The sequence below is a fragment of the Pempheris klunzingeri genome, chromosome 4, assembly GCF_042242105.1.
Source record: "Pempheris klunzingeri isolate RE-2024b chromosome 4, fPemKlu1.hap1, whole genome shotgun sequence".
Taxonomy (NCBI): Eukaryota; Metazoa; Chordata; class Actinopteri; order Acropomatiformes; family Pempheridae; genus Pempheris; species Pempheris klunzingeri.
In genome coordinates, this window is record NC_092015.1 from 28,889,606 (window position 1) to 28,900,117 (window position 10,512).

The following is a 10,512-nucleotide window of genomic DNA, read 5'->3' on the forward strand; positions in this document are numbered from 1 at the left end:
AGAGGAGCCTGCGGTGAAGAACATGGTTGAACGATGGCCAGCACTGTTCACAGAAAGACAGGTAAGCCATAATCAAAGCCGTAAGGCCAGAAATGTCAGCACAGGGTATGGACATAAATTCTGTTGTTTGTTTGTTTTTTAAACAACATAATGCAAATCAGTGTTTTATAGCACAAAAGTAGCATGGACTATTGTCATTTGTTTGAAAGTACATTATACTTTTAGCAAGCTAGAAGTGCACCTCAAATTTCTATGTTGTAAGCAAACAATCCCCCTTTTATTTTTCAGATAGCTGCTGAGTTTAATAGAATTGCCAGTAAGAATCTTGAGGGAGACTTCTTTGAGGCTCTTGACCAACACACGCCACGGTTTATCAAACTCTTCCAGTCCAAAAAGGGAACTGTTGGACAGAAAGTGACAGAGTTACTGCAGCAAACTAACTTGGTGGTAAGTTATTTAATTTCATTAAGATATTGTCAGTGTCATCTAGATTTATGACACTACTTCAAAGGCCTTTATAGAGACCAACCTGATTGTCTCCCAGCTGATCTTTTTTGTGTCTCTATTATTAGACATCAGATGTGACAACACTGCGTTCCATTGTCCTGAAAGGCCTTCCCATTTTAGTGGGCGATGACGCCAGTGAATTCTACAAGACGTGTTTTGTAAGTACTTGCACACAAAAAAGTTAATTCAGTGACAAATAATATCCCGTACTCAGAGTTGAGCAATGTAACTATTTCTGCATCACTAAACTCTGTACATTTCAATACAGTGACATATGTTTTGTGCTCAAATTCCTCCACTTGTCTGATAGGTATGTAAACAGTAATTAAAATTTTCCACTTTTACCCTACAGTCACCAATTCATTTAAAACTGCAGGAGCAGGAATCAAGAGTGAAAATGTCATTGGTCAAAAATGTACTTTCCTTTATTTGTGCCACAAACTTCTTTGGCTACAATGTTATAGTGCAGTGTGAATGTGTAATGTATGTGGAAGAGTAAATCCACTGGGATACAGCAATAATGTGCTGATCTATGCTCTGTGTTTTGTTGCAGGATTCGGCAAGAGATGAGGCCCTAGCATCTGTCACGGTTGGCGTGCTCACTGTTCTCAGTGAAGACAGTCATCAGGAGGGTCCAAGCTCAATACACCTTCAGCCCATCTCCACTGCCATCGTACTGGAGGGAGGTATTATCATCGACAGTATTAAAGACTTTCCTCAGGCAGTTTGCCTCTTATTTGGGCTTACATATGCTTTGCACTTGGATGACCCAAAATGCATGACAAACACACTCAGATTCATTCAAAGTGTGATGCTTGGGTTAGGAAACAAGACCCTCCCACCAAAACTGCTCAGTCTGAAAAACAGTCTACTGGCTTAGATTGGTGAGGGAGCATTAGCTATCAGATAGCACTTGGTTAAAGTAACTAAGATATTGTCGTGAAACTGCTCTTGTGAGAGAAAAGTGAAATATGACTCTCTGTTGTTGTGAAAAAAGAAATGTTTGTGAAATATTATTCTCTACTGCTATGAGAGAAAAGTTTAATACTTTGTGAATCTTTACTTGTTACGAGAGAAAAGTCAGATCGTTTTGTGATTTGTGAATTTTTTTAAAAGTAAGACAAAGGAGACAGACATGTTTATTGTTCAGCCCAGAGCCGTAGAATGTTCAATTTTGGTTGAATTACTTATTTGGCAATTGAAAATAAATGTCATTATGCTATTGAAGTTACCCAATGAGTGTTTTCAGTGTATTATTTTTTAGGGATAATTATACATAATGTGTTTATAGATATTATGTAGAATTATTAAGTGTTGTTTCTCTCACTTCAGGGGAAACTAGTTTGTTTAACTAGGTGAACCTAAATTAAAATGAGTGAGTAGAACAAAGGTTTAAGTTGTGGTTATTGATTGAATTAAGTAGTTTTAAATTTGTGTCAATCAGTGCAGACAAAACTAAAAAATCAAGTTATCACAACACAATTAACCTAAGTTGCACAAACTTAAAAAAATTATATACGTTAAGTACTGCACACTCAAAATAATTGATTTCAATTTACTCATCATAGTCAATAACCTTTACTTATTTTTTTTGAGGCAACGAGTTTGCATATTTTTTTTGAGTAAAGTCAACTTATTAATTTTTAGAGTGTGGGGAGGCACGAAATTACGTTCTCAGGTCCTGTTTTAAGCCAAATAAAATATAGAAAATAGAGGTCCTATATAAAATAAAATGGAAGTACTTGGTGCAGGAAGGTGTGTGGGGCGGGGGCGTGGGGATCTACAGAGCAATGACTTATTATATCAAAATAAATATAAGGTTGATTCCTTACATTTAGATACCAAGTCGTTATTTTGAGATTATTTTTTCATTATAATGAGTTTCTCATTATAATGACTTCCGATTTCTGTTTCTATCATCACACTGAAAAACTGCTTACCTCATCAGTCTCTATGGTTACAACGCATTGTGTACTGGCTTGAGTTGTTGTTGTCGGCGTGTGCAGAATGGGAGACTTAGCCGGAGAGGGTTACCAAGGCAGTGACGACGCACAGGACGAGGGGAGAGAGAGAGAGAGACCTGAGAAATCCTCACTGTGACTAAAATCACTCTGACTTTATGAATGTAAGCCCACAGAAACCTTCGATGGACTCAGATCAGCTGCAGACTGGCTGCTGATGAAGACCATGTTTCAGTCTGAGAGGTCTGCACGAGTTTGGTCTCATCTACAAACAAGACACATATTGTGGGCTGTGGAATAGTCTCTCAGGTTACAGCATTCAGAAAAATAACTCAAATCCTGTTATCGGTTTTGTAAGATGTCAGAGGGATACTTGCAAGCCACAGTGGACATGTGCATAGATTAATGCTGTGTTGTTTGGTTTGTGAATGGTTTGTGGATCACAAAACAACGTTTTCACCGCGGCGTGGCGATGATCTCGTACCTGCGAGGCACATTGGCTAAGCTGCTGAACTCTGGGACGAGGTCTATACTGTCGGGGCCTTCAGGGCAGGAAAAGCTGAAATGCCGCAGCAGCGACACGAGGAAGATGAAAAGCTCCATACGAGCCAGAGACTCCCCAACACAGGCTCTCTTCCCTGGGACACAACACACACAGTCACAACCAAAGCACTGATACAAAAATAATTACTTGTGATTGTAAAGGAGCTAAGAAGAAATGACTGTTTCCCATCAGTCAGGAACAAACTACACTAACAAACTAATCTACAAGGATTAATATGAAGGTGGCAGGATAGACAGACTATATTTTAGTTAGGTACTTGGTCCTCATTTCAAAACCTGTGTATTCAGAAATAAACTAATTGGCTCGTAAACTAGCACATTAGCTAGCTAGAGCAAGATAGATGGGAAGCTAATTTATATTTGCTGTTTTGCAAGTTGAATGGTCTTCCTGAGGTCGTACACTGACGTTATTGAGCTTGAATGACTGATAGCAAGCATGGGGGAGAAGGGGGGGTGTTAGAAACTCCTCCTGGCTCTGATTGGTTGTTTTTGTTCAGGCACAGTGGATTCTTGGAAACACCATTAGGAGCACGAGGAGGCGCCAAAAGCACCTGATTTTTTCACAGATTACCTGTCTCACATACTCCTGTCAGGATAAAGTGAGACTTGAAGCAAATATGACTAAATGATACATTTATAAAAATAAATTCTAAATACTGATCTGATGGTTTATCAACAACACAACTGTGTCTTACCTGCAGAAAACGCCAGGAAAGCAGGATTTTTCTTAAAGTTGCCATTGTGGTCCAAGAAGTTCTTGGGGTTGAAGGACCAGGGAGTTGCCCATTGCTTTTCCTCTCTCAGCACAGAGTGCAACAACAATCAGTGTGTCCCATTGGGACATGATATCATGTCAGTGTGGTGATATATTCTGAGGTATAAAATACCTCGATCTAAAATGGAGAATACCTTGGGGATTGTATAGCCCCTGAAAGAGATGTCCTTAAGTGCGTAGTGAGGGACGCTGAAGGGGACGATGTCCAGAAAACGCTGCACCTCATGGATGACCGCATCCGTGAAGGGGAGGGACTTCCTGTTCTCCATGGTGGGATAACTGGCTTCTCCAGTCACAGTGTCAATCTCCTGCTGCATTTTCTTTACAAAAGTGTTTCCACTTACAGTGCATCCGGAAAGTATTCACACCCCTTCACTTCTTCCACATTTTGTTATGTTACAGCCTTATTCCAAAATAGATTAAATTCTTTTTTTTTCTCATCAATCTACACACAATACCCCATAATGACAAAGTGAAAAAAGTTTTTCGAAATTTTTGCAAATGTATTAAAAATAATTAGTAATAATTAGTCACCAAATACTGAACTTGTTGAGAGGAACCCCCCCCGCCCCTCCCCGTCTCTCCTCTCTGGGGGGGACACAGCAGTCCCCCTGGGAGCCCAGAGGACCCCTCAGCCAGTGTCTTGTCAGAAAGGACTGCGGCCTGCGGCAGGACCGAACCTTTATTTTCATGTAAAAATTCTCTTATTCTTGAGCCATAAATGGCAGCTAGTCTTAAAACTACACTGAGAATCATTCACAAATCCCTTGTGCACATTTTGACCTAGTGTGACCGTCTTTCCTCTGTTGTTTAACGAGCACTAAAACAGGAGCCGGTCTCTGAGGAGCAGAGGTGGCCGAGGCTTTGCCAGCAGGACTCGTCGACTCTGGGGTGACCTGAGAGAGGAGATCAAGTTTACTCATCAAGAAGTCCGGCTTACCGGCTAATGGCATTATATTGAAAGCTATTTTGGTTTCATTATAAGCTTCACCGAGGTAAGATTCACTGCAGGGCTGTTGTGTCAGATGTGCAAACAGTGTAACTAAATGCAACAATAATGTGCAAAAAACAAATACAAATGATGGGAGTGTGAAGGCAGTTCATAATCCCAAAGATAGTAACCCTGAGGATCTCCTGAACCTGAGACTTATTTTTTATCATCGTTATTGATTGTGTTAACCGACAAACTGTGAGATTACAGTTCATGTGTCTGTAAGCCATACACTCGAGCCACCGTGCACTATAGCAAGGTCTGGTACCACCTGTCCCCACTACATCCTGTCAAATAAAGTAAAAAACAGAAAGTCTGTTATGAACACATGAACAGGGGACACAGCAAGGGTGCACACCAACAGGGAGTCGAATACAAGAAGCTACTGTGTTGCATTGTGGGAAATGTAGGATCCGGTGTTCTTAGAGCTTGACCCTTACTAGGGACTAGAAGTCAGGGTCCTGCTACACATACATTGCTGCTGTATAACTGAATGCATTCATTCTCATGAACATGTAACAACCCTTGTCTCTGTCTTTACAAATACGTCTTTAAAATGATGAATTGTAAAGTTTTGACCAAGACAAAGTGTTTGTCTTATCATATTATATTATTTGTCTCTATAATATTTCACTCCATCACTTTCCTCTGTGTGTGTCGAGCACACATGGGGCCGTGGACGTGTTGGGCCTTGGTTTAGCACAGAGACAGACGGTAGGGATAAACATGTTCCAGTACATGAACCTGTTTAAACAGCAGAGGTGCTTCTACAGCTCTTTTATTAATTAGGACATGTTTACACTACAGGAGAGGAGATGTCTGTACTACTACTACTACTGTATGTCCCCGGTTTGAGCCCAGCTAGGGATGCACTTCCCCTCTGTCTCCTCATGTCCTGTCCCTGCTGTATTCCATCAAACATGGTGAAGAAAGAGCCCATAGATCTATAAAAATGTCCCTCTGGTACTCGTGAAAACACAACACATGTTCAACAAACAAGTGTTTACTTTGTGCTCAGGCTGGCCGCATGGCGTTACACACAGTGAGACATCAGAGGCCGAGGGTCACTTCTTCTTCTTGGCTTTGGCTGTTGTGTGTCCGGGCTCGCAGGCGGAGGAGGAGGAGGAGGAGTAGGTGGAGGACAGCAGCATGGTGAGGAGCAGCAGCACGGGTACCAGCAGGTACGGGGCGTATATGGACACCAGCAGCCAGCGCTCCTGCAGCGTCTGGGGCCCGGGGTGGGGCTTCGCAGGGAACTGGTAGAAGAGGATGTGGGCTAGGATCGGGACCAGCGTGGTGGCCACATGTGTGGAGTACACGATGGCCGGAGTCCTGATCCACTTACAGCCACCTGAAAGACAAGAGGCTCTGTGAGGGATGAAAAGTGGTTTTATTTCTGTGGGAGAAGTTCTCCTGATCATACTGAATAACAGGGACGCTGTTTCTGAAGACAGAACTTGCTGTTTTTTATGTTTTTAAATGTAATTTAAGCACCACAAACTGAAATCTATTCACATTAGTTGGTTTTGCAGTGGTAACAAAAATACTGTAGATTTGTCATCTCCCCCTTCGGACAAATAAAACCAAAACTAGACACTAAACGTAGTAATAAGGCCTTTTGACAACATAATGTTTATCATATCAGGTTTGTTGCCAAGTAAGTATTCACATTAGAAGATATTTTCCTTGGTATATTGGTGCATAATCAGGTTTGAGCTTCTGTCCTGGCCTCTAAATTATTTATGCATGGAAACGACAGTCCATCAGAAAAACTGTTAGTTTAATGCGGACTCATTTAACGTTGAAAGTACGTTAAAAATGATATTTTAAGGCCTCTCCTGAATGGCAAATGATTTCCAGTCCCACGAGTCCAACTGTGGGTCACCACGATGTTGTCATAGAATAAAATAATCATTTCTTTAAACTCTACATGCTCACAACTTGGAGGAGCCGCGCGGGGGTCAGACGACGTCCATGTGTGGACCACTGGGCTACAAATGCGGAGAAGTTATTTACTTAGATTGGGGAAATGTATGCCGAATTCAAGAAGAGGTCATATAGATTCCAAAAAGTGGCATTAATTCGTGTTTATGTTCGTGTTCCTGTGTCAGCGAGACACGCAGCCTTAAATAGGCGGGTTTTTAAACACAGTCCGGATCTTCACAAGTAGCAAACACAACAGATGACTGACCTTTCAGGAAAGCATAAGCAGCGACGGGAAAGAAAGGCGTCTGAAGCAGAGCCTCGCAGAGAATAAAGGACCTGAACCACTCCGGCGGATCCAGGACCAGGGGGTCTTTGAACCCCTCTGCGTACCACCTGAGGAGGCTCCTCAGCTGGGGGGGGGGGGGGGGCACAGGGGGTCAGTGGGTGAGAGCAGCTGATCCTAAAGCTGTGCTGAAACTCTGACAGTGTTTTCTCACACTTACCGGCTGAGGGTACACGTGAGCAGGCAGCAGGGCTTGCAGATCGATAAATAATGTGATCGGAATGTGGGACGCAAAATAGAGGAAGAAGATGATTTCTAGCACCCGGACGGCCATGGTCTGTCACGCTCCCCCCGCAGGTGACAGGTGGGTCAGAGGTGGCAGCTGGGACCAAGTCCGTGTGTCGTAGAAACGCGCGTTCCCAGGATGGATCCCATTGGCTGGCAGAGGGGGACGGGGGCGTTCCTGAACGCACCATTCATCCCAACAGCCCAGGCTGTGAGACATGCCGCTTTACGTGCTGCTCGGAAATGTCGGAATTGCTCTTACAAACAGTTTTGAGCATAAATATGTGATGGAAACTCCAATGTGCTTCTGTTTACTTAGTCACTCTTTTCTTCCTTCTCAGCTTTGTCTCTTTATGAACTCTTTGTTGTGCTATAATGTTATGTTATAATTGATTAACTGTAATTTCTGTTTTGTTGCTAAACTAGCTCTAAAATGTGCATCCAATATGTTGTTGGTTTACTTTGGGGGAATAAATAGTGGAGATACCACAGTATCAATGCAAAAAGCTTGAATATGAACACAAGTAATAAAAGTCATTCTAATAAATAATATTGACATTAATAATAACGTTTATTTTAGCAAGTACATATGAATTGGGCTTCTGCGCCGATCTACTACAGACACATTACACATGATGCTGATGTTTGTATTGAGTTATCAAAATAAGATGGATAAGAAATAAAGAAAAGTCAAAGTAGAAACGTATTTTTTACAGTGCTAAAAAACAACGTGTCATTTCTCTGATGTGACATGATGCACGTTTCCAGCTGTGTTCAGTTCTGCTCCTCGTTGTTTAGGCCTGTGTGTGATCATCCCACAGCAGATGAAGGGTGGCTAAAAGGATTTAAAGTGCCTTGGTAAATTGATTCAGATGGGATTTTGATCTTCCAAGGTGACGCTGGCTGCTCGCAGATATTTAGCTTCGTGATATTCAGCCTCATCTTTCACCAGATGCTGCGGACTCTCAACATCCACATAATCCTGCAACAAAGAGGACAAAAACCACAAAGCATCACATAAACTGTGACATGGGCGAAGTACATATCAGCAGTTCACAAAAACATTTTTGGTTCCTAGTGCTTGTTGCCTGATGAGGCTAACATCACATTAGACACATTAGTCTGCTTTGTTCATTCTCTTAAACCCCTTAAAAGTGAGGAACCGAGGGGAGAGGTGAAGAACCAGTGAACTCGTGATGTAAACTGAAAGGATGGTGTGTCCGTCTGTTCCTCACCGCGTCGTTTTCGATGATGTTCTCCAGCATGCTGACGATGTTGGTGAACGAGGGTCTCAGAGTGTACGGCTCCTGCCAACAGTCTCTCATGATGAGAAGCCTGTGGGGGGGTCACACGGTCAGGGGACTCCAAACATCATGTCTAATACTAAAAAAGTTCTAATGCTAATATTTCATCATGCGAATGTGATTCTACAGCAGGGGTCAAACCAGTCTGAGTCTGTACCGACAGCACGACATCATCTGATGGATCCTCTGATTTCTTCCAGACTGTAGCTACAGAAAACCTCCATGTTGGTATCACATTAAACCCTGTCAGTTCAAACGTCAGCTGTGCATGAATATGTACACGTACAGTAATGCAGACATGTTAAAGACGGTTCAACAGCCGCCAAAACGGCTCATCAGATGTGAAAAGTACATGAGACAAACGTGTTTTATGTAAACGTTCCTTTTCACTCACATCTCTGGCCTGCAGCCTTCAGGGTTTGGGTTTTTATGACCAATACAGATGTGGTACACCACCGCCTCCGACGTCTCCAGGCTGGAGTACGGCAGCGTACCTGAGGGCACCGATGCTACATATCAGAGATATTCATGGATGGATCAAATGTATTTGTATTGATCTATTTCATGATGTTTTGTAAAAGCAGGCCTGCAGGCATCTTCATTATCACAAATAGATCAATCTTCAGCATTATTTAATGGGACACAGTTCTATCAGACTAATGTCGTTGTTTCAGGGTGGTAGGGAAAGTGACAGTGTGCTGTTGGCAGTATTTCATATCACATCTGTTATTACCTGAGCCACCAACTCACCAAATGTCTGCATCTCCCAGAGCACGATGCCGAACGCCCACACGTCTCCCTTGAAGCTGTAATAGTTGCTCTTGAAGTACTCAGGTGGGTACCAGCGCAGCGGCACACGCTGCTGTACGAGCCACGGAAAACGGACAAACAGCTTAGTGCAACTGAAACTCAGAGGTAAAGAACAGACTGTAAAACAGCTGCAGACACAGTGAGGTCGGAACCTGTCATAACAGTGGAAGTTGTAATGACGGTCTTTCTCTAAAGCAAGGCCACATCTCTTGCAAACGGTTGTTTCCTGTTGCAGAGGATGTTTCCAGACCCCCAAAACACACACACACACACACTTGAAGTTGTGGGGGCCAGGCAAATTGCCCCCACAATGCAGGAATGCACAGCAGTGAATCCTCACAGCAAAGTAAAACCACAACTTGTCCCCAGAACAAGTGGGGACTTCCCAGTGAGACAGTGTGTGCTGTAACTAAAAAATACCAACTGATCCGTGACTCCATCCGTAACCAGCACCAGACTAATGTTCACTTTTGTTTTCATCAACAACAACAACAACATAGTTTAGAAAATGGTTGCTAAAGTCATAAGATTTAGCAGATTTAGCAGATTTAGCGGACCACTAGGATGTCCTTCAGTGTCTGTTTTCAAGGCGGTTCAGTTAATTTAACGGGGAAAGTGTCAGTTTCAGTTCATACTGATATTCTAAAATATCAGGGTGATGAATGATACATGTACAGTAGCACATTAAAATATATGAAAACTCAAGTAAAGGTACAATTTGGCTGAGCTGTTACCTGTTAAAGTCAAACGTTGGCAGTGTTGTAGGACAAGACAACTTGACCTTGGTGTGTGTGTGTGTGTGTGTGTGTGTGTGTGTGTGTGTGTGTTGATGCTGTCCCACCCGTGGGTTTCTCCAGTAGTTGCTGCGGCGGCTCGTCCTGCGTGTGAAGTCGCGGGCCAGGCCAAACTCCCCCACTTTGACGTCCCATGGAAACCTGCTGACCATGACGTTCCTCAGAGCCAAGTCACAGTGCACGATCTGCAGGGACGAGCACGAGCACGGCGCTCAGCAGGACTCTCATTGTGGCAGAGGAGCCTTTGATGCATGCGGACGGTGTGGATAGATAACTGTTACCATTTTGGAGCGCAGGTGCTGCATGGCCAGA

At 43.0% G+C, this 10,512-nt stretch overlaps 3 protein-coding genes and 1 long non-coding RNA gene across 5 annotated transcripts in view; 1 reads left to right on the forward strand and 3 right to left on the reverse strand.

Moving 5' to 3' along the window:
- Window positions 1–364: 364 nt before the first annotated feature.
- On the forward strand, window positions 365–1,441 carry LOC139199555 (uncharacterized). Its single transcript, XR_011584144.1, has 3 exons — window positions 365–447; window positions 573–665; window positions 1,061–1,441. It is a non-coding gene; the product is annotated as an uncharacterized lncRNA (long non-coding RNA).
- A 1,483-nt stretch (window positions 1,442–2,924) lies between these two features.
- LOC139199583 (cytochrome P450 2C31-like) lies at window positions 2,925–4,076 on the reverse strand. The gene is made up of 3 exons (XM_070828633.1): window positions 3,942–4,076; window positions 3,728–3,842; window positions 2,925–3,106 (listed from the first exon to the last, which is right to left on the reverse strand). The coding sequence occupies exons 1-3, from the start codon at window positions 4,074–4,076 to the stop codon at window positions 2,925–2,927; spliced, it is 432 nt and encodes a 143-aa protein (XP_070684734.1).
- Window positions 4,077–5,577: 1,501 nt separating this feature from the next.
- tmem97 (transmembrane protein 97) lies at window positions 5,578–7,354 on the reverse strand. The gene is made up of 3 exons (XM_070829789.1): window positions 7,228–7,354; window positions 6,990–7,134; window positions 5,578–6,149 (listed from the first exon to the last, which is right to left on the reverse strand). The coding sequence occupies exons 1-3, from the start codon at window positions 7,339–7,341 to the stop codon at window positions 5,863–5,865; spliced, it is 546 nt and encodes a 181-aa protein (XP_070685890.1). The 5' UTR covers window positions 7,342–7,354; the 3' UTR covers window positions 5,578–5,862.
- A 527-nt stretch (window positions 7,355–7,881) lies between these two features.
- The window catches only part of LOC139200373 (fibroblast growth factor receptor homolog 1), an 11,002-nt gene continuing 8,371 nt past the window's right edge, over window positions 7,882–10,512 (reverse strand). The window contains exons 7-12 of one of the 2 annotated variants that reach the window (XM_070829653.1): window positions 10,482–10,512; window positions 10,248–10,385; window positions 9,347–9,455; window positions 8,991–9,090; window positions 8,528–8,627; window positions 7,882–8,274 (exon numbers count right to left, since the gene is read on the reverse strand). The exon at window positions 10,482–10,512 is cut by the window's right edge and continues 130 nt beyond it. In XM_070829653.1, the coding sequence (XP_070685754.1) occupies window positions 8,161–8,274; window positions 8,528–8,627; window positions 8,991–9,090; window positions 9,347–9,455; window positions 10,248–10,385; window positions 10,482–10,512 (592 nt within the window). In that variant the 3' untranslated portion in view covers window positions 7,882–8,160. Of the gene's footprint in view, window positions 8,275–8,527; window positions 8,628–8,990; window positions 9,091–9,346; window positions 9,459–10,247; window positions 10,386–10,481 lie in introns of both variants that reach the window. The other variant, XM_070829652.1, reaches the window with a different exon arrangement.